General features: G+C 39.8%; 1 protein-coding gene across 1 annotated transcript in view; it reads right to left on the bottom strand.

Moving 5' to 3' along the window:
- The window catches only part of NDUFV2 (NADH:ubiquinone oxidoreductase core subunit V2), a 311,308-nt gene that overhangs the window by 219,462 nt on the left and 68,253 nt on the right, over positions 1–23,593 (bottom strand). The window contains exon 2 of the mRNA XM_044066534.1: positions 622–678. Within this exon, the coding sequence (XP_043922469.1) occupies positions 622–678 (57 nt within the window). The remainder of the gene's footprint in view (positions 1–621; positions 679–23,593) is intronic.

Here is a 23,593-nt window from a genome sequence, read left to right as displayed (position 1 = left end):
CCAAACAGGAGACGACACAGTACTGAGCCTGGTGGTACTCCACTGGTAACTGGCCTCTTGCGGGATGTGGATTCCCCCACTCTAACAACATGTGCCCTGCCCATGAGCTGTTTGGCTATCCATCTAGTGACAGAGTTTTATGACCAATTTTGTCAGTTTATCTATAATACCAGACTAAGGTATTACATCAAATGCCTTGGCCAGGTCATGTCTTGGTGACCTCCTCAAAGAAGTCCACTAGACTGAGCAGGCAGGGCCTGCTCTTGACAAAGCCAAACTGGGTTGGGTCTAGAGCCTGGAGATTTCCTAGGTCGTTGTTAATCAGGTCTACGATTATTCTTACCATAGCCTTGCATATGAGGCTAGTCAGACTTATGGTTTGATAGTTTCCTGGGTCCACTGACAGTTCCCCCTTGTGCAATGGGATAACTGTCTTCCACTCTACTGGGATCAAACTTATAAAAGTAAAAAAGCAAGCTGCAACTTTTCTGTCATTTCAGTTAAGTGTCACTGACACGGTTCCTTAAACTAAAGCAGAGGAATGTGACACAGGCTGACTTAACACTTTTCATAATTTCCTTAACCACTGACAGTTAAATGCTGAAGTGCAAGGTAACTTACTACGAACAAGGCTCCGCCAGCACCAGTCCTCACTGCAGTTCGATGCAGGTAGCGTACCTGGAATATATAAAGAAAAAAATTCAAAACTGAGAAAGAAGAGTTCGTTTGAAACCCTTTACAGCAGTAATACAGTTCAAAGTGTAGAACTTGTGCACCTCTTACTTTCAAATCGTATGAGAATGCGGCTACTATAGTACAAAAAATGTAAAATATCTTACTGCTCCTTGCATTAGGGTGACATCAGGCAAATCAGGATCAACAGTATAAAAAAGGGGCAAGACATGTGTTACCACAGATGACACACTGTGCAGAAAAAAATAACCCCCCCAATGACATGCAGTTTGACGTCATGGGCAAGTATGAGAGTAGGACGTGTCTGTGATGTCACAGTTACACTAACTCAACACAGTTAGAGCCACAGAACACCCCACACCATTTAGAGTAATCAAAGGTTTCCTTGTAAACTATCTGCTTATCTAGTGCATGAATGCGCAAGGATTGAAAATACAGCCTTTGGCACAAAATATCTCAAAATATCCAATACATAAAATAAACCTGCAATTTTCTTGTTAACCTCATGGCAATGCCGTGGCGAAGCACTCATAAAATACTTCAAATAAAGTCCTATCCCAAGATCCTGCAAGCTTTGATGCATTTCAGACAAGCAAGCAATGGGTGCAGTGTGGAGAAATAAAACCTGCCATAATCAAATAAAAATATACACCATGGCTCCCTTGAAGCAACCACCACAGACTGAAATAATCATCAAAACATAATTCATCCATTTTTTTAACTTATTTATTGACCAGGTAAGCCCACTGGATACAACAGTCACTTTTCAGTGGCAAGTCAGCAGCACTTTGGTTAAATGATTTGCTCAGTCATATAGCGGGCAAATGAAGGTGGAAGGAATCCAACCTTGTACCTTAGGGACACGAAGCAGCTCATAGCTCAGAGGTCTACTCGCCTGCACTAACAGCAGCGAAACCAATAGCTCTGAGGTATGGCAATGTAGTTAGCACACTTGGTGTTTTTAGAAGGCTTGTTGGGTTAAAAGGTGACATGGGAACGATACTTTAAGGCAACTGTCTTAGAGAATAATTCCCAGGTGCTCAACATGGATAATAAAGAGTAAATAAAAGGATTTGTATAAAAGGGGCAGGAACAATAAGCATCTTTTTCTGGCTACTTTATAGGCTGGAGGATTCTGGTCCAGTATCCCCTTTTTCTAAGAAATGCATCCCATAATTACTTTGAGCCCATTTACTACAGGATGCCAGCAATGGCTATCAATGTTATCTGGTCCCACTGATGACAGCTACAGTAGCACATCCTTGGCTACAAATGATTTGTCCTAGTCTAGAAAACAAACATGCTCACTGATCCAAACTATCTATAGTTGTGTGTGTGTGTCTGTGTGCGTGTGGATGTATGTGTGTCTATATATATATATATATATATATATATATATATATATATATATATATATATATATATATATATATATATAAATGTGTGTGTGTGTGTACGTGTGCGCGCACGCGTGTGTGCATGTGTGGATGTATGTGTGTGTGTGTCTATATATATATATATATATATATATATATATATATATAAATTATATATAAATATATATATTTATATGTGTGTGTGTGTGTGTGTATGGATGTATGTGTGTGTGTGTGTATGGATGTATGTGTGTGTGTGTGTGTGTGTATGGATGTATGTGTGTGTGTGTGTGTATGGATGTATGTGTGTGTGTATGGATGTATGTGTGTGTGTATGTGTGTGTGTGTGTGTGTGTATGGATGTATGTGTGTGTGTGTATGGATGTATGTGTGTGTGTGTGTATGGATGTATGTGTGTGTGTGTATGGATGTATGTGTGTGTATGGATGTGTGTGTGTGTGTGTGTGTGTGTGTGTGTGTGTGTGTGTGTGTGTGTGTGTGTGTGTGTGTGTGTGTGTGTGTGTGTGTGTGTGTTCTGCAAAGGACTGGTAAACTATGCACAAAAGTTTCTCTGACTTGTACCAAGACAGCGTCTGGTGCCCCATGACTTAACCAGATTGAGTGTGCAGCAAACACTGACTGAACTCTGTATTATGAGCACTTCCTTTTTCCTGTTTGAGAGATTTAAAACAAACAGTTAAAACGTAAGTGGAAGTGAAATGTTTTAATTTAAGAAAAGCTCTTACATTTCTAGCTCATCTCACTAGTCTTTTTATTAAATGTAGCGTAACGCTGACATACAGCTACTTTAGGATTCTTCCTTAAAACAATCACTTGGGGGGGGGGGGCAGTCCTTCAGGGGTATTTGATACTTAGCAACATCATCACATCTGATAAGCTTCTCTAGGGATACAATCAGAATCATGAAAATGAAGAAAGAAAAACAAAATGAAAATATATGTATATGCAAGTATGACAAAAAGTAAATAACTTACACGGTCTCTCGCTAGTGCTTTCTTTTTCTGTAGGCAGGCTCCCCCCAGTGGCTACAGCATCAGATTACAGCCACCTACCTAATGCATAAAACTTGCAGATATTTTAATATTAGTGTTGAATCACTCCAATAAGGTGACTATTCCACCTACCACTTTCTCATTTATTTATTTCTTCTGCATGCTCCATCAGTGCCAATATTTTCTCTTATGCTGGCAATGTACGTCTATCATTCACCTTATTATGCCATCATCACATTCCATTAACCTTCCTCAACAAAGTAGTCTACCCCCCACAATTTTCTTTCATTTTTGTACACATGTAACAATGCCCTATAAATGAGCCTTATGATCCCAAGTCCAACTACCTGCTGAAAACAAACAAATAAAAAATTCTAAGGAGCAAGCTTACTGTAGAATTGTGCTTCGTTTAAATATGATCCATTTTGAGCTGGAGCAAAAAGCCACTATGTTTCTAAACAGCAGCTATGTCTCATCTTTACACACACACACACACACACACACACACACACACACACACACAGCGACACTCTTGTTCAGCAACAGCAATCACATCAGGGACCAAGCCACACCTCTTCTACAGTGCTAAATGTGCCCCACAGTAGCTTGCACCCAGAGCAGCCAACCCTTTGCCCCTCCCTAGCTGCAGACTGCAGCATAAGCCCCATCATATAACACTAATGAGCACAACAAGGTTTAGTAAATGCATGGAAGGTAATAAGATATACATGCATTAGTTGCACAACATAGCATCAACCTAGCTAATGGAAAACGGTGACTTTCAAGGATTATGTATAAACGTAAAGAGCCACTGTAATTTGTTATGCTGTAATTACCTGTAATTCAAGCACTTTTTACTCCATTTTCAGTATATGCAGTGGTTGATGGGATATTACGACTCAGTATATGCAGTGGTTGATGGGATATTACGACTTTATTTTTGTTCCTTTTGACCCCCGCAGCTTGATAATCATCATCTCACTCTCAGTCAGTTGATCCATTTGTTGCCCATCACTGTGTCAACAGTGAACTGGAAGGTGCCATCATTTAGACAACTATCAGGTGTTATTTGAGGATTTTTAGTTTTTTGCAGCCATACCTCCCATATGCAAGCATCAAGGGGGGGGGGGGGGACATGCAACAGACTGACAGAGGAGGATACCCCCTCACTTTTCCAAGGGGCATTGGTTTCCCTGGTGATGCAAGAGCGAAACTGCATTAAACCAGTGTACTCCTAAGTGCATTTACCCCCACAGGAGAGCAAATGGGCAACACCCTTTCACTCCTCTCCCCTTGGCTCTTTCACTCCTCCCCCTCATAGCTTAGCTCCTCCAGTACTGGGGCCGCTAATCAAAGACGGCCTCCTACATTATAGCTAGGGTTCCATCCTTCTGTGCCAGGAAGCCAGAATTTTCATTTAAATTTCCATGACTGCTTTGACCAGCAAACTGCAAAGCACATATTCACTGTTACTAGATGGCCAAGAATCAATGGCAGTGACTGCATTAGGTCGGTCAATGGCAGCGTCAGTGTTAGGTCAGTCAATGTCAGTGTCAGTGTTAGGTCAGTCAATGGCAGCGTCAGTGTTAGGTCAGTCAAAGGCAGTGTCAGTGTTAGGTCAGTCAAAGGCAGTGTTAGGTCAGTCAATGGCAGCGTCAGTGTTAGGTCAGTCAATGGCAGCGTCAGTGTTAGGTCAGTCAATGGCAGTGTTAGGTCAGTCAATGGCAGCGTCAGTGTTAGGACAAAGGCAGTGTCAGTGTTAGGTCAGTCAATGTCAGCGTCAGTGTTAGGTCAGTCAAAGGCAGTGTCAGTGTTAGGTCAGTCAATGTCAGTGTTAGGTTGGGTACATAAAAATCACGTTCAGTGGAATCTACACAATTTCATTTCAGTGAGTTCACTAAGCAATTCTTCTTGCATTTTTTTTTTTATACTTGGTAGCATTTTGAAATAAATGAACAAGGTAAACCATAAAAGCGGGGGAAGAAGGCAATTTTAGATACTTGAAACCATCTTGTATGTGACAACAAAACATATGTGGACTAGTCTCAATTACATAAGCAGTGATATTTAAATATAAAACGGACCTGTATACAACGGGCACCATTAATGACTATAAGTGTTTTCATTACTTTCCTGCATTTTCTTTGACCTTAAAGTAATTTCTGGTGTCATATGGCTCTCTGTACGAGATGTCTCATTTTCTGTAAATACATCAAAAGATGCTTCAACGATGTATTAGTTTAAGGGTGTGCACGCTTATGCAACCAACTTATTGTAGGTTTTTTATTTTTTTACATTTTTCCCCTAACAGATTTGTTTGTTTTTCAATTGAATTGTACAGGTTAGAGGTCACATTAAAGGTGGGAAACATTTTGAAATGATTTATTACGGTCTCATTTTTTTATATCACAAAAACCCGACATTTGAACAGGGGTGTGTACACTTTTTTATATCCACTGTAGATGAAGAAACACTGAACTGACTAAAGAGGTGATAGAGGAAGTTGGAGATAAAGAAGAAAAACTTTTTTTTTTTTTTTTTGAAACCTATAAAAAAGAAACATGGAAATGGGAAAGAAAAGAGATCCGACATGCTGTGATATTTATGCAGGGAAGACAGCCAAACAAATCAATGCAAAAACAGCATATCTGGAGGGAAGTACATCCAAAGATACCCAGGCATGGCAAAACGGAAGATTAGCAAGGTAGAAATTAAATAAAAACTGAAGTGAGACCATATATGAACTGAAGGGTTTAGTGTGGAAAGTATATGCCACAGGCCAATATTCTTTGGGTCTATAGAAGCATGAACGGTGGGATTGTCAACAACCTCTTGATCGACACGTATGTGTCGAATGACCATTTCAGGGTACTGCCACATCATCGATTTCTTTCTAAGGCCATTGTTAAATCTGCCCTTTTCCCCCACTAAAGTGCGATCTCGGAGTTAGTATATTTAGTTGGGGGGGGGGGTGTACATTATATTGTGTTTTTCGTATTTGGGCTATTGATTTCTTTCCCTTGGAAAGAAATCGATGTGGCCGTTCACTGAAATGGTCGTTTGACACATACAGGCCGATCAAAAGGTTGTCAACTTTCTGACCATTCATGCTTTTAATACAGACCCTGTTCTTCTGCCTTCTGTAGCAGACTCGCACAAAAGTCCAGCTGAAGTTGGACAGCAAGGGAAGGAGCAGAAAACAGTGACACCTATGATATGGGTAATACTGAGGTGTAAAGGGCTTATGGGTCCCTATTTTTAAATTCTCCAAAGTCTTTTGGGTTTCTAATACTATGACAAGAATGGACTCCATTCATAAGTCAAAGTACAATTAAAGCTGAAGAAATTAGTATTATTTCAATCTTTGATGTCAGCCAGAAGTCCTCCTCACAGCACCTGCAATGTGCCCAGTAACGATTCCTTCTGAAATTCGTATGGGGTTACATGTACTGTAACATATCTAAATACGACTGTAGATGTTTTTATAAGATCCGTTGCTCCTGCTACTGTTGGAACTGTCTGGGTATCTTTCTTCCACATTACTGTCATTTCTGCCTGCAAATCCTGACATTTTATTACTTTGTGTATCTCTGTATGCAAGACACTAATCAGTGGGTGTGGCGATTTCAATGCTCAATGCTACTTTTGTCTTCTTTTCATGGACCACTACATATCCAGTTTTCTAGCATCTATCTTTTGAACTGTTGGAAATGGGTGATCCCATGTGATGTAGACTTCATTTTCTATGATGCTTTGAAAAACACTGGAACCATGAGCCACAATCACTTCAATACCATAATGTTTGCACAATCCCCAGCGCAACAGTCTTGCCATATTATTACACCCTTCAGTATACAGTCCTTCTGCCATTAGTGTGTCGCAACCAGTAATGTGGTGTGCAACTGTCTCAAATTCTGTTATACAAAACCTATACTTGTCTCAGGTTTCTCCCACATGTTCAATGGACTTTGTAAGCCAACGTGTACATAGCCCACTATCTTGGGCCGCCAATATTAACCCTTCATTTCTTGGTTTGGATTTGCCTCTCCTTAACTATTCCTGCAGTCAGTCCTGAACATGAGGTTCTTCCAAAAGTTTTCTATACTTGCAACTATATTTATGTATTTTCCACATTTCTTGCCTTCTCATCTGATCCTTCACCTTATATTCTTTCTTTTGCTTTTTGGCACATTCAGTTGCTGCCCGATTTTTATCTACTTCTGGTTTGAGTTCCATTTCTGATTGTTGCCGATGTGCTTCAGCTAGATTAAGCAGAGAAGAAATCTTAGACATTCTCATGTTTCAAAACTTTCACTACGTTTGGGTCTTGTGAGGTAGCAGGTATGCATGTAGTCCCATGACTGCAGATCTATACATGTAAATCAATTTCAAGGAGGCCTATCCCTCCTTCGGAATGGGGAATATATAATCTGGGTATGCACCGATTTTTATAAATCATTTGGTGAGCATGAAGCATCCTTGTTTTTCTGTCTAATCTACCAAACACATTCTGGGGACAGTCAATCACTCCAAAACTGTAAGTTAGGGCAGGAAGAGCAAATTGGATTTATAGCTTGGATTTTGTTCCTAGACGTCAACACTGTTTTCAGGATTAAGTCTTCTAAAGTATTTCTTACTAAGTTTTACTTGCATTTGCTCATGTTTTAATGTTGATCCTTCATCAATTCCCAAATATTCTCAAGAATGCTCAAGTTCTTTTTATATCACATTCTTGTCCCAAACTGATGTTTTCTTGGTGCTGCAGTTTTCCTGCTTTAGAGGTTGCTTTTGCACATTTATCAAGACCAAATGACATTTTTATATCTGAAAAAGTTTTGACAACTTGCAGTTGTGATTTCAGGTCCTCATCTGATGAGCTATACAGTTTTAAATTATCGACAAAGAAAAGATGAGAAGTCTTTATACTTTGTTGTTTTCTAGAGGGCAAATTATAGCCATGGCCTAAGCTGTTATGTAGACATCTTAATGGGTTAAGGGCAAGGCAGAATAGCAGCGGTGACAGTCACCCTGGAATATCCTTCTTGGAATTTTTATTCCTGGGATAATTTTCCTTTATCATGGCTTAATTGCAAAGTGGTCTGCCACTGTTTCACGGTCATGGTAATGTAGTCGATTAGTGTAGGGTGCATCTTATACATTTTTAAGCACTTATCAAGTGGGATACTGTCAAATGCTTTTTTGTAGTCAATCCATGCCATACTTAGATTCTTTCCCTTCTTACAGTTCTCCACTATAACTTTAACAACACATGATCCTTTGTTCCATAGAACTTTTATTGCCCTTTTGTTTTACTGCCATAATTGAGTTTTTTCTAAATGACTATAAACTCTGTCTGCATCAATTCCCATGTATAGTTTATACATCGTCGGAAGGCAAGTTATTGGCCTATACTTTTTAGGGCAGCCTGTGGTTCAGTCTTAAGCAGGAGCATTGTTTTGCCTGTTGTTAGACAGGTTGGTGTCTGTTGTGGGTGCGCATATAAATAGTTCTTGCTCATGGCTAAATCTTTGTGCAAAGATGTTAATACTTTTAACCAAAAGTTAGGTACTGCATCTGGGCCTGGGGTTTTCCAATTAGAGGCTTTTCTTAACTTTGTTTCACTCTCTCTGGCTGTTACTTCATCACATTTCATATCCTGTACCTTTAAACTTCTTATTCTTTCTTTTACTTCTTCTATCAATTAGCATCTTTGTTAGTTATGTTCCACGGGATCTTCATAAATACTTCTCCAAAACATATCTATTTCTTCTTTTTTGATGGTATTTCAACTCCTTTTACCTTGTTTCCCAATGCTCTATAAAACTTTTTTGGGTCATTAATAAATTGCTTATTTTACACTTTTCCTTTATATTTATCTGTGTATCTTCGAAGTTTTTCCAAATGTGTTGAGATTTTTAGTTTATTTGCGATAGTGTATGATAGATCCTGATCTGTTCCAATACTGCACATTGCTTTTTATCAAGTCTACCTTTCTAAGTATTTTTGTTGATCTGTTCCCTCTTCTATACTCTTCTGTGACACTTCTTGTCTTAATTTCTTTATAGTTTTCTCTATGCTGTACTTCCATGATGGCATTCGATTTCGCCCCCCTCCTTTCCCCCAATTCTGTGTTCTTGTGGTAGAACTTAATCTGTTATTAATTTAGCTGCACAGTAATATATCCTGTTTACTTCTGTTATTTCACATGGATCTCTATGGACAGTCCTAATTACTGTGTTCATTTGTTTTATCAAACTTCTGACTTTTTGGGTTTTAGTGACCTTCTGCAGTCTATGTCTTTCATTGATCTTAATATGTCTATCTATCTCTATTAAATCAAGCAACTCTTCTCTTAGCTCGTTTTCTTCTAAACTGACGGCACGTTTTTTGTTTTCCATTTCCTGCAGGCATTCTATAGAAAGTTCTATAGCATCTTCCTGTGGCACATTCTCTTCAATTTCATCCTGTGCCATTCGTTGCTCTGTCATATGGGAACTCACTGGCTTTTCGTTTCTCAACATTAACTGCGTCAGTTTCCAGTTCCTTCTCTTGCGAGTGAACATTTATACTGATTTGCTGTGGAAGGCTCCAAAATATATCTTCATATGGCACCTGACCAATTGCTTCCTGTTCCACCGATTTCCCCTTAATTTGGATGTCCATAGCTCTAGCTTGTTGTGGTGCTTCTGAATTAGATTTTCTACACTGAATCCTTCACTTCACAGGTACTTACAGTTTTGTACCTACCATAAATGTAGATGTTCGAGTGTTCACACTGCTGCAGTCATCACACTTGGGTTATCTGCAGTCAGGCGGTCCCCGCAGTCGGCCCGAGTTCCAAAGTCTTGGTCCGGCGTCAGTTGCTGCCGCTTCTTCCCTGACGTCAGTGCGACAGGGGTATAAAAGAGGCAGCAGATGCCATTTTCTTCAGTTTTTCTTGCCCCAGATGTCAGGTGCCCCCAAATAGGAAGGCAATATGTAATCCTAAATAAATAACATAAGGAGAAAACAATATCTACAGCTGTAAGCAAATACACCATATAGAAATACATCTTCGAGATTGTATAAACAGGGAGGTATAGATAAAAACCTAGGTAAGAAGAGGGGAAGGTGGGAGGGTAACCTGGACTACAGCAGTGTGAACACTCGAACATCTACATTTATGGTAGGTACAAAACTGTACTATGTTCATCGTGTTACACTGCTGCAGTCATCACACTTGGGTTGAATCCCAAAGCTAAGGCTGGGCGGTTGGTACTAAACAGGGTTTGGAGAAGCTAGTAGGCCCTACAAAACTGCAGTGGCAAAGCCAGCTCTGCTTTTTGAGTATAGAGGTAAGTGGTAATGCTTGGTGAAGGTGTGCACTGAACTCCAAGTTGCAGCTTCCAAAATATCCTTGGTTGGTACCCCTCTGAGGAAGGCTGCTGATGTTGCTGTAGCTCTGATGGAATGAGGCCTAATGTTACCAGGCACAGGTTTCCCATGGTGTGTGTAGCAGAAACGGATACAATGTCCTATCCATTTTGAAATGGTCTGTTCTGATATAGGCTTTCCTTGAGATCCTGCAGCATAGGATACAAAGAGCTGATCAGATTTTCTGAAAACCTTTGTTTTATCCAAGTAGAAACGTAATTGCCTGTGAATGTCCAAAGAGTGTAGGAGCCTTTCCCCTTTATTCTGGGGGTTTGGATAAAAGGTGGGTAAATGAATGGTTTGGTTTAGAGCCACACTGGATACTACCTTTGGCATAAAGGAAGGGTTAGTTCGTAAAGAGACTCTGTCTTGATGAAAAATGAGGAAAGGCTCCACTGCCATTAGGGCCTGTAGCTCTCAGACTCTTTGTGCTGAAGTTATTGCTAGCAGCAGGGCAGTTTTCCATGACAAAAATTGTAAATCAGCTGAAAAAGCTGGCTCGAAAGGCGGTAGTTTAAGTTTTTCCAAAACAAAATTGAGGTCCCAAGTTGGTGTTGGTGCTCTTCGGGGCGGTCTTATGTTCTTAGCCCCTCTGAGGTACTGTCTTAATAATGGATGTGAAAAAATAGGAGGATCCGTGCTGTAATGAGCTGAAACAGCTGAAGCGTGGATCTTTACAGATAAAAAGGAAAGGCCTTTTTGCAACATCTCAGGTTAAATATTGCAGAATCTGAGGAATATTTGGGACAAGAGGATTTTGGCCTTTAGCCTGGTTCCAGGTGCAGAATCTTTTCCATTTGTCTGAGTAGGTTTTCCAGGTGCTGGGTCTCCTGGCCTCCAGAATGACATCCATAACAGCTGTAGAGAAGTGTTGACTGGTTTGGGTCTCGGCTGTCTGTCCTTATCTTTGCACTTTTTATGCATCCCGGTCGTCGGTTGCTCCGACGGCATGGTATAATTAAATATTCTACCAAAATAATGTCAGATGAAATCAAACAGACGTTTGATAGTTCGTTTGTTAAACCTGGCACAAAACCGACAACCTGTGACGTTGTAGTCTGGGCCTAGGCAAGGGATACAATAAGAATGAAAATCCTTATGAGGTATTTGCTTCCCACAAGAAATGCAATTATTAACTTTTTCTGACATCGGACTGAGGCAAGAAAAGGTTCCCCAATGGGGTACTTAGCTTTATTGAAGATGTCGGTCTGAAATTCGATTTGAAAATCTCAGGAGTCGGCCGACTGGCACTTGTGAACTGCTTCTGCTTTGGGCACCGCACGGCAAGAAAGACGGAAGAAAATGGCGTCGGCTGCCTCTTTTATACCCCTGTCGCACTGACGTCAGGGAAGAAGCGACAATAACCGACGCCAGACCAAGACTTTGGAACTTGGGTAGACTGCGGGACCGCCTGATTGCAGATAACCCAAGTGTGATGACTGCAGAAGTGTAACACGATGAACATCCTCAGTTCCTGTTTCTTTAACTTCTCCATTACTGATCTCCTTTTCCTCTGTGTCTTCTTATTTTTTGTTTGTAAAGTTTTCCATGTCCGGATTCCTTTGCCTGTATTTCTCTTAACATATCTTTGGTGCTCCTCTTTTTGTATGGATTAGTTTTGCTTTCTCCTTTGTATAAATATTGCACCATATTAAATCTTTTTTTCTTTCCCATATCCATATTTCTTCTTCAGATGTCTCCTGATCTTCCCGTTTTTCCTTACTTTGAGAACTTGTTCCACCAACCTGTTAAGTAACCTGTGTTAGACGTTCTATAGCAAATCCTTCATTCACTTCAGTCACTCCATAACTTCAACTTCTATTTTTTTTTAAACTTCTACTTTACTAATATTTTCTACATTCCCTCTTTGTGATATTTTTCATTGTGAAATTTTCCATATCTGGATGCCTTTGCCTGTATTTCTCTTCAAATATATCTTTGGGGCGGTCTTCTTTATATTGATTAATTTGGCTTTCACCTTTGCATAAATATTGCACTATATCAAATCTCTCTTTCCCATGTCCATATTTCTTTTTTATACTTTTCAAAAATCTCTAGGTTTTGTTGTTAATATTTTCGCACTTCCTCAGAAGTTTCTTTTTCCAAGCAGATCACAGTTTCTTAGTCTATATACTGTTTTTCACAAATCTGTTGTATTAATGAACACAAATTTTTATTTTGAGGCTTATAACAGTTTTTCTTGTGGAAGTATTTTTTCTTCCTCTAATTTCTCTCAACCTTTTTGTATAGCTTGTGTCTGTAAATTCTGGGCTTTTTGCAAACTAGTAACAATACATAATGTCTTTCTTATCTTCAATAGTCCACTCTGTCTTTACGGCTCTTCCTTGGCCTATCAGGTTTCATGATTTTTGTGGGCTGCTACTTCCTACTACAACAGGGGGGCTATCCTCCCCTTGGTCCTGGCCCCATTGTAGGAATGTTTCCGTATTGTCAGGATTCTACACACTGTCATTTTTTCTCAGGATTGGGCACTTTTTTTTATCCAGAGTCTTGCACACCCAGATATCATTTGTAATTTTGACCTACTTCTGTCCATGATATAAGCTATATAAATACAGCATGTATTTCAGTATAGTCTTGGTGAGATTTTGTGGAAAACAGGGTCCACCTCATGAAGGTACTCACCAAGACTTGGGATGAATTCAATTCAGCAATACTACTTTTCTTTGCTTGCTGACATCTCTCCATTCGGACCCCTAATCATCTCTCCATTTGGATCCCACATGGAGGGGAAACAGATGAAACACAATGAATCTGAAGAGGACATGTTAAAGGATGTTGTTTTGGAACCTTATGTAGAAGCCTCGCAGGAAGCAGAGATCAAGGAAGATGCTCTCTGTCCAGAAGAAAACGATAGAAGGCCTGCTTTTTTAATACAGATGGAAATACATTAAAATAGACTAAATAAATAAATCACAGAAAATAAACAAGATCCAAAGTTTAGAAGACTGAACAAACAGATGAACCCAGTAAAGGGAATAGATCAAAAAATCCTTATAAAGACTGATGTGGTAAATGCAACACACAGTATCAAAACAAGCTACGATTTAATTTTTAGTTTATTTGAAATAGTGTAGGATATCAACACAAGCAGAAAAACTCAGTGTGCAGAAAAATATAAAAGGAAAAGTGCAAAATAAGCAATTCATTGATGACCCAAAAAGTTTTATAGAGAAATGGGAAACAAAGAAAAAGGAATTTAAACATAACAAAAAAAACAAAAAAAAAAAACAACAGAAATTGGTACATTTTGGAGCAATATTTATGAAGACCCTGTTGAACATAAAGATGCTCAAAGGATATAAGAATTAAACAGTTACAGCAAGGAGATATAATCTAGAAGATTTGAAATGGGATGAAACAACACAGAGAAATAGAGGAAAAAAATCCTAATTGGAAAGCCACAGGCACAAATTTTATCCAACTTATGGCTAAAAGTATTATCATTTCTACACAAACATTTAGCCTAAGTAAAATTACCCGTGTGCAAAAACATAACGAAGACAAACTTGGTTAATAGCAACAATGATACTCCTCCTCAACAGAGGACCTGTACACCATCCTAACAACTATAGACCAATAACCTGCCTTCTGACAGCATATAAATTATACATTGTAATGGATGTGGGCAGTTTATAGCAACATAGAAAAAAATCAATTGTGGCAATAGAATAAAAATAAAAGTCATACGGAAAAGAAGATAATTTAATGCTAAACAAAGCTACAACAGATAGATGGAAAAAGGGGAAGAATACAAGTATGGCATGGATAGATCATAGGAGATTACTAGGCTATCAATCTAGAGGTCCATTTTAAGCCTAGCCATTTTAACCCAATATCATACCATAAAGGTACTAGTCAATACCCAAGACTGCATTTAGGTTTTTTTTCAAACAATTTTATTAATTTCCAGAATTAACAATAGATATAACACATTTAACTAGTGAATAACTTAATATAACATACTATATACAATATTTACATATGGCCTCCATGAAAGAAAAAAACAATCCATTAGAGAAGTTTAGTTGCACATTGACAAGCATTTCTAATTCACTCCCTTCTAGATCAAAGAGATTGTGGAAAACTTTAGTGTTTCGATAAGAGAAAGAATTTTCTTCCAAGGATTGTTAGTCCATTTTTTTTAAGGAAAATTCTTGTTTCTTGACTTTTGTTTCCAGAAGTGCGGTTTCTTCCAGTAAAATCAAAAATTCTCCAATGTTGAGTTCTGAAGAGGATTTCCATTTTCTTGTAATGCACTTTCAAGCAACTGCTAGTATGGTCCAGAGGAGACTGCATTTAGTTTTCACTGCCCATGTCCAGGAGGGCTGTGGGCACTATCCCCAGTAAGAATTTACAGTTACAACAAAGCACCCAATGGCATCCCACATTCACAGATAATGGAATGTTTACATATTTATAAAATATACCCTACGTTACTCAATTACAATGAAGTGACTGAAAACAATGGCAAACCACTATGAGGCTAATTCCCAGAAACCTACCTAGTTTAAAGACATATCATCTACTTTTTGTGGATGATTTAAAATTGTTCATAGGTGTGTACTAGGCTTTTGGCCTTGGAGCCTTTACAAGCTTAGCCCATAGAAGTGTCCTGGCATCATGCTGCTCGATGTTAGTTCCCAGTGCCTCTGTCAAGTACAGCCACTGGAGTGTTCCCCCGGGTGAACTTTCTATTACCAATCCACTCATCAAAATTTCTCTTGAAGAGGGACAGCGAGGTGCTCTGCTTGACATGTATGGGAAGTCTCTGGGCGAGGATCCTGTCCCTCCACCATGTTCTGTTGATTGTGGTAATGAGGGCGAGGTCTCTGCAGCATGTGGTGCGGAGGGATCAGGATTTCTTTAGATGTAGCATTGCTAACAGAACCGAGTCAGACATGGCTTTGTAAGTCAAGCAGAGATCGCCTCTAAGTAGGCGATATGAGACAGAGAATAGCTGGAGTCTGTCTGTGTAGGACATGTGCTTAATGCCTAGGATCCTCTTCATGAGGTAATTCTGTGGCCTCTCCAGCTGTTGCAGTTGTCTAGTGAGGTACATGCCAAATGGGGCATTATACTCGATTGGTCTAATGAGGGAAGAGTAGAGGGAGACCATGACCTCTTTCTTCCTAGATCCAAAACCCTTGGTAATGAGATGTGCCACATAGAAGGACTTTGACCACAGTGGCAATGTGGTGGTCGAAGGAGAAGTTGCCGTCAACCTGCATCCCCAGATCTCTTACAATGCCTTCAGTGGGCTCCCATCGATGTGGTAGCTAGTGGGAACTGAGTTTTTCCCAAAGGGGACAACTACGCATTTTTTGGCGTCAAGCTTAAGGCCATGGTTTTGACACCAGTCATTGGTCTCAGTGAGCCTTACTGTAGGATGTCTGCATCACTTGGGGAGCTAATAATGGCTCCCAGCTTGAAGTCGTCTGTGAACTTCATCAGCCAGAGTCCCTTTGTGTTGGCCTGGACTTCTGAGAAGTAGATGCCAAACAAGAGTGAACCTAGGACCAATCCCAGTGGGACTCCACTCATGACTGATCAGCAGTCTGACTTGAGTTTGCTACTTTCACACTGTGTGTTCTGTCAGCCAATTTGCAACCCACCCAGTGATATAGGGGTTAATGCCTAGTTTGGTAAGTTTAACAATAATTCCTGAGTGACGAATGGTATCAAAGATCTTGGCCAGATCAAGGTAGGCTGTATGCACTGCCCTACCTTCATCCACAGCCTTGGTGACTGACTCAAAGTCAGTCAACCAGGTTGAGCAGGCATGATCTCCCTTTCACAAAGCCAAACTGGGTGGGGTCCAGAGTTTGGAGATTTCCTATATCTCTGTTAATCAGGTCCATGATGATGTTGTGCTCCATAATCATGACTAGTCATGCTAATGGGGTGAAAATTTCCAGGGTCTGTAACCGCTCCCCCTTTATGGAGAGGGATGACTGTAGCAATGCACCATTTGGTAGGGACAAAGCCTAAGGTGAGGCTGTGACTGAACAGGGCACACAGATGTGGTACCAGTTCACTTTGTAGTTCATGGAGAACACAGCTAGGGATATTATCAGGTCCCATGGAAGCTGTATTCTTGGCCTTTGACAATGCAGATTTAACCTGGGCTGCACAAATGCTGGGTGCCAGGCATTTTTCTGGTATTGTGATTGATCCTTTGGGGGAGGTGACAGGGATAAAGTTGGCAATGAATCTGTCGGCAATATCCGTTGGCTCAGTATAGGAGATACCAGTGTGTAGTAACTCGAGAGAAAATCTGGGTATTGCCATGGAGGTTCTTGATGTAACTATAAAAGGCTTTGTGATTGTTTTTGGTGTCTGCTGCAATTCTGCCTTCATAACTGGCTTTAAAAGATTTGATGAGGGATCTCAACTTTTTGTCGAGGCTAATAAGGAAATTTTTCCAGTCTTGGGACTTCACCTTTTTCTGCAACACTTTCTTCCTTCTGCTGTAGAGTTTATTAATGGGAGGGGACCACCAGATTGGCTTCCTTTTTTTTGGAAGACAGCATCTTGGTTCTGTTGGTTATGGCTAGTTCCATGCATTTATGTACATGTTCGTACAGTGCATTGGTGTATGATTCGGCAGTCATGCAGCTATTTTCCACGGGCATGGATGCCGTGAAGTTAGCCACCTCTATATTTAGGAGTCCAAAGTCAGATTTGGAGAAGTTTTTCAAGGTGGTTACCTTTGCGGGGGCAGTGGATTTCCATGGTGATTAGTTTATGGTCGGATATGACCAGGGAGGGATTGACTATTGGTGTAGAGCAACAGTTGCCCATGTTAGTAATAACCAGGTCAAGGATGTTGCTTCCTCTAGTGGGGGTCAGAATGTGCTGGGTCCAGGGCACTGGAATTTATGAATTCCAGGAAGCATTGGGCCAGTGTATTGGTGCTTCAGTAGTTTTCCCAGTTGATGGAGGGGTAGTTGAAGTCTCCTAGTATGAGAGTGTTGGGTTGGACCTTGGTAGATTCCAGGGTGCTTAGAAACATGGAGTGAGAGTCTAGGGACATGGTTGGGGACTTATAGCAGGCTATGACGTGGATCGCAGTCTTACCCAATGTTAGTTGTACCTAAAGTATCTCAGATGCATGATGCTGGGCTACTAGTCTGGAGGTGTGCATATCCTTTATGAATATGGAGATACCACCGCATTTTGAGCTTAGGTCCATGTTTCGGGGCCAAAAGGTGTGGAATGAGTTATAGCCTGGTACTGCAGGAGTCCTTTCTGCAGCTTTAAACCAGGTCTCTGTTACAGCACAAATGTCGATGTTCTCCATTTTGAGGAGTGCTTCAAGCGAGTGCATCTTGAGATTTAGACATCTAGCAGTGAGCAGCATGACCCTCAGATTGCATTTACTTACACCTGTTAAAGGGGTAATTTGGTCTTTGGAACACTGTCTAAAAAGGCACTATAGGGGTGGCAAGAGCCTTAGCCAGTACCCGGAAACCCAGGGGTGAAAGACGCAGGCCATCACTGGCAAAGCATCGAGGTCCGTCAATCATGCCATCCCAAGCAGACAGATACTGGATCCCCTTAGAATGACACCAGAAACTTATCCAATTGTTGAAGTCAATTTTTTGTTTGTACTGCAGTATCATTCTGGGTGATGGTAGGATACTGCTCACGGCTAGTGTCATACCTCGTGCCTTCTCCTTGAAGGCATGAGCTGAGGCGCTAGAGAGACTAATAAATAGTGTTGGATCTTTCATCTGGTCGTATTACTTGGATTCTCCACTATTTTTTATTTTTGGTTGTGTATATACTAGTGTCATACCTGCCTGGGCCACGGTAGGATACTGCTCAGGGCTAGTGTCATACCTGCCTGGGCCACATAATCTGAGAACTCCACCATGTCTCTTCATGTAGTCCAGGGAGGTGCGTCTCAAGTCATTCACACCCACATGGACAATGACAGAGTCATACTTGTACTTGTTGTGGAGTGATCCGAGTGCGTGTGTTATGTACTGTTTATCAGACAAGGAGCTGAAAGCACAACTACAAATGGATAAAGCTTTCTCAGATGATATAAGAATGTCATTTGGTGTTAACAAATGTGCAAAAGCAAAATTTATAAAAGTAAGCTGCAGCACCAAGAAAATATGAACCTGGCACAGGAATGTGATATAAAGGAACTCGAGCAGGAGGGAGCATATAAAATTCTGGGAACAGAAAAAGGGTTGGCAATAAAATATGAACAAAGTTTACTAAGGAATACTTCAGGAGACAAAATCTAATATTGAAAACAGCCCTGACATACAGGAATACAGTCCAGTTTATAGATCAATTTGCTCTTTCAGTTCTAACTTACAGCTTTGGTGCAACGGACTGGACCTAAAAAAAGTACCGAATCAAGTGGACAAGAAAACAGGAAAAATGATTCATGCTTACCCAACGATACATAAAAGCTAGTGCATAACAAGATTATAGATCCCTCACTCTGAAGGAGGTATGAGCCTCCTCAAAATTGAATAAACATACAGATCTGCAGTTGTGGGGCTCCATGCATACTTGCTGATGTCATTAAATCCAAACGTAGTGAAAGTGCTAAAACATGGAGAAATCATGTAAGATGACACTGTTACTTTGTTCCAAAACGCTTCTGCTCAACTAAGTGGAAATGGATATCAAACCAAAAGACAAAAATCAGGCAGCAACTGAAAGTGCCAAAAAAACAAAAGAAAGAATATAAAGAAAAGGACAAGAACACAAAAAATGGCAAGTCCACAAATATCACGGCAAATACAGAAAAATTCTAGTCAACCTCATGCTCACCAGAATTAGATGCAGAAATAGTTAAGGAGAGGCGAACTAAATCCAAAGACTAATAATGAATGTCCAGGATAGTAAGTTACATACTCGTTGGTTTACAAAGTCCATTGAAAAGGTGGGATAAACAGAGGAATGAAGGTTCTGTAAAGTAGAAGTAGAAACAGTTACATATCTCAATGCTGGCAGCAAGTTGCTCATGGCTGGGGGTCTGTATCCTGAAAGGCACAATAATGAGGCAAACTCTGGCACTGGTGATTGTGGTTAGAAACCAGCCACAAAGCACTATCTGCAGCGATAACATTTATATCACATGGGATCACCCACTACCAGCAGTTCAGAAAACAGATCCAAGAAAACTAGATATAGCAGCCCAAATTAAGAAGATAAAAGTAGCACTTATCACTGAAATTGTTGCGGCCAGTGATTTTGTCTTATGTTTAGGAGGCGCACACAGTTTTAAATACCATGATCTGTAAGCAGAAACAAGAGCAATGGGGAAAAAAGATAGCCAAATAGTTGCAGAAATAGTAGGGAAAACAGGATTAATAAAGAATTTATAATTGAATATAAATATGCTACCGATACATGTAACCCTGTACGTTGTGAATGCTGAGGAAAGCACTCTTGGACTGATGCAATATTGATTTCATGAACTGTTATAGTACCCAGACTTAGGAATGGGTCCATTCTTATTAAAGTATGTAAAAAAATAAGCATTTGGAGACATCAAACAATGCAACTCATGCACTGCAGGCGTAATTCTTACGAAGTCTAGCATCCCCAAAAGTAATCTGAACAAGAGTCAGTTATAAGAAAACAGCAGCATCTACATTTAACACAAGTAGAATTACATTCCCAATTGTGTGATAAACAAGTGGAAACGACACTGCCCAGTAATGTTTGGCAATAGCTGTACAGTGGGCTGAACAAACATTCAGTGACTAGCCACAGTTTGTCATCTACACTTGGATATTTTTGGTTAGTACTGTACATCATATGTTTACCATAAAAGTACTTACCTTCTTGACCAGTTACATGCTTTACAAGATGGTTTTCCAATTACCACCAGCATCATAACCCCAAGTCTGAAACAAAACAAGGTTACCAAAGTATCTAAGAACTCTGACCAATATTAACATGCTTGATGAGCTAAAAATGAACTCTCTGGAAGGCAGAGAGGTTATTATTAAAGTTGAAAGATAACAAGTAGTAGTCTTAACAGGTAAATTATGCCGTTTCCTCATGGACATATATTTGATATCAAACAGCAGTTAACTAGTGAGATACGGTCATTAAAATACTTCCGTACTTAATACTTGGTAATCAGAAAAAATAAATTAAAGTGTGTGTGTGTTTATCTTGAACCCTGTGCAGTTTTCAAGCCATGGACCCACCATCAATGTGAATGTTCTTTTGGATTCATATTCCTGATTTAAGACCAATCACATTGGTGTCATCATAAATTATCAATGACTGTACCCATCAATTATAGCCATTTAACCGTGTACATCTCAAATGTCTGATTTTGAAACAAATAATAATGGTCACAGTAAAGTATACACCTGCTTTCACAAAAACACACGACATGTAAAGCCTGAATAATGACCGTTTAACTTGATTATGACAGCAGGGTCAGCCTTTTTAATCCAGACAGACCCAGTACTTTAAATTATAGTCCCAATGCTATGTACAACACAGAATTTGTTTAACTTGATACTGACATTGTTATCCACCCACATTCCTCATATCCAGCAATTAGAGTCCCATTGTTGACTGTGATACAAACGTAGAAGGATGATCAGGTCTCTCAGCGTAACCAGGATGTTGTGTTTTCTAGTCAAGGACATCAACAAAGTCTCCTTGAGAATGACCTTAACAGGTGAATCTCGACATCCATGCAGAGAATACAAAGCTTCCTTGGTTAAGTTAGGAAAGCCCCAATCATAAATTCTTTTCAGTGCATGGAAATTTACATGCATCCATGTAGTACAAAATGGGGGGGGGGGGGTGGAAGCAGTGTATGTTTTACAGCTTAGATATTTATAATATATGAGCTGCTGCCATACAGAGAGCTGCCACCTGAGAAGAGCATCGGGAAGCCGGTAAACATTTTATTTGGACTTCTAAGTTTGAGTGAAGTGTTTATGTATGTTTAATGGTTACCTGCCTCTCCAGTTGTGGTTGCTGAGCACACAAACACAAAACTAGTGCCTACAGCACTTAATCACCTTTCTGATGTCAGAAATGAACTTAATAAGCCTGCCTTTTCATCAGTTTCAAACAGTAACCATGATGCTCCATGCGCTACAAATAAAATACAGACACAACATGTACTTCAGGTTTGTTTTATATAAACACAACAGCAGCCAAAGAATTCAAACATAGTTTACACAAATGCATACTAATTCTGCAAAGCCACAAAACTGATGAAACAACAAGAGGCTAAGTTACTTGCAACCACTATTCAGTAGTTACGGCCATTTGTTTGTGTAAACATCTGATTGTAATAAAAACATAATACATCCAACCTTTGAACAATAAGGACAAAGCCAAAAATAATGAAATAATGAGAAGCCAAGGCCCAGAACATGGGGACAGACCACGTACTGCTGTTACACACAAAGTTACTACAATAAAAGTTTTTGCATTAGCATGCATTTTCTCAAGAATATGAAGTTTGAAACTCAAATGCTTGTCAATATTAGTGGCTGCAATACTCAATTTGCTAGGGAAAAATGCTCAGGGAACAAAACCAAAAATATAAAGCAAAATCAATGGCATTCTGCAACCTCAAAGACAGTTGACAGCTATGGTATTTTAGCTTTGCTTTACATACATGACAGCCCACCAAGCATTCCAACTTATTTCTCAGAAATGCACATTAATCTGGAACATTCTGAGGCAGTTTTTTTCTCACAATATAAAATTAATGAAGATAAAACATAGGCCATCACTGTAAACTATGTACCCACACATGAATTACTTCCACAATACCCATTTTATCATGTCCTCATAAATAAGAAGTATTTAGGGGTATGGGTCAAAAAGATTCTGTTAGGACAGCCAAGGGATGTGGGAAGAGAGTAATCAAAAGAGAATACAAAAGCTGAGAAACTGGAAGCTCTTGAATATGGATAAGGATAGCCAGATACACGCATTGAAATGTTTTATATCCCTTTAGTTTTATGCGTAGGTCAGGCATATTTTTATTATCAAGAGGAGAAGCTGCGGATAATTATTAATAAAGAGATGAAGGATTTCATCTAGGAGGGAAATAAGGCAACAGTCAAGTGGGATAAGCTGATCCTTCCAACAGAACAGGTTGGTTGAGGATTACCTGATATTTTAGAGCAGATATTTAAGCAGAAGCTACAATTCCAAGTGGAAAGGGATGCTGATGATGAAGCAGGGGTGCAATTCAAGAAATTAGGAAACAGTGGGGCTTTGGACACAGATCCTTAAGGAGAACACTCATACAAAATAGCACAAAGTATACCAAGAACAAAGCTAACACAGGAATGAAGAAAGGAGAAACTGCTGACAGGGATGACTGCAATTAGGGGTACAGACAATAGGCAAGAGGGGGCTGGAATTTACTGCAGGAAGCTGGCAAAGGAACCAACGGATTGGGACAAATAATTTGAAAGGGAAAAATAACAGAATGGGAAGAGGCCAAGACAACTTTTGGACTGCAGGCTGGAGACTGATATCAATCCCTGATAGAGAAGGTAGAGTATAGTCGAAGAAAAAGGTATAGGGGAATCCTAAGTGAACGACCTATACTGGTCGAGTTTTTAGTAGAATCTAGAACAGAAACTGAAAGGGCATATAAATTACTGCACACTAACTATAGAAATCAATCAGAGGGGGCAAGAAAAAATGGTTTATTGTTTATCTAATTTATTTTCCCAAAGAAGCAATGGGAGGACATATGTATGGGCTCCCAAATAAGCAACAAAATCTAGAAGATTTAGGTTTTTTTGCCTGGAAGTGTTTGCATAGGTACTTTCATAACCCAGGCAGACTTCCAAAGAATTTTCCTCACGTAGATGCCAAAAGTTGGAGGTGTTATGGGGGAAGAAAGAGGTACCTGGGAATATATGTTCTTGGAGTGCAATGAGTTGGCAGACTTTAAAAATTCCAAACAATGTATTCTGTCAGGAATACTGGGTGAGCAAATGAGTGCATCTAAGGAAATACATTTTTGAGCTGGGACACAGGATTAAAATTGCCTAACTATAGTAAGGCCTCGACAAGTTCAATTCTGGTGGCTGCCAAAAA

The sequence above is a fragment of the Protopterus annectens genome, chromosome 3.part1, assembly GCF_019279795.1.
Source record: "Protopterus annectens isolate FY-2018-M chromosome 3.part1, PAN1.0, whole genome shotgun sequence".
Lineage (NCBI taxonomy): Eukaryota > Metazoa > Chordata > Ceratodontiformes > Protopteridae > Protopterus > Protopterus annectens.
This window is presented reverse-complemented; position numbering and strand designations above follow the sequence as displayed.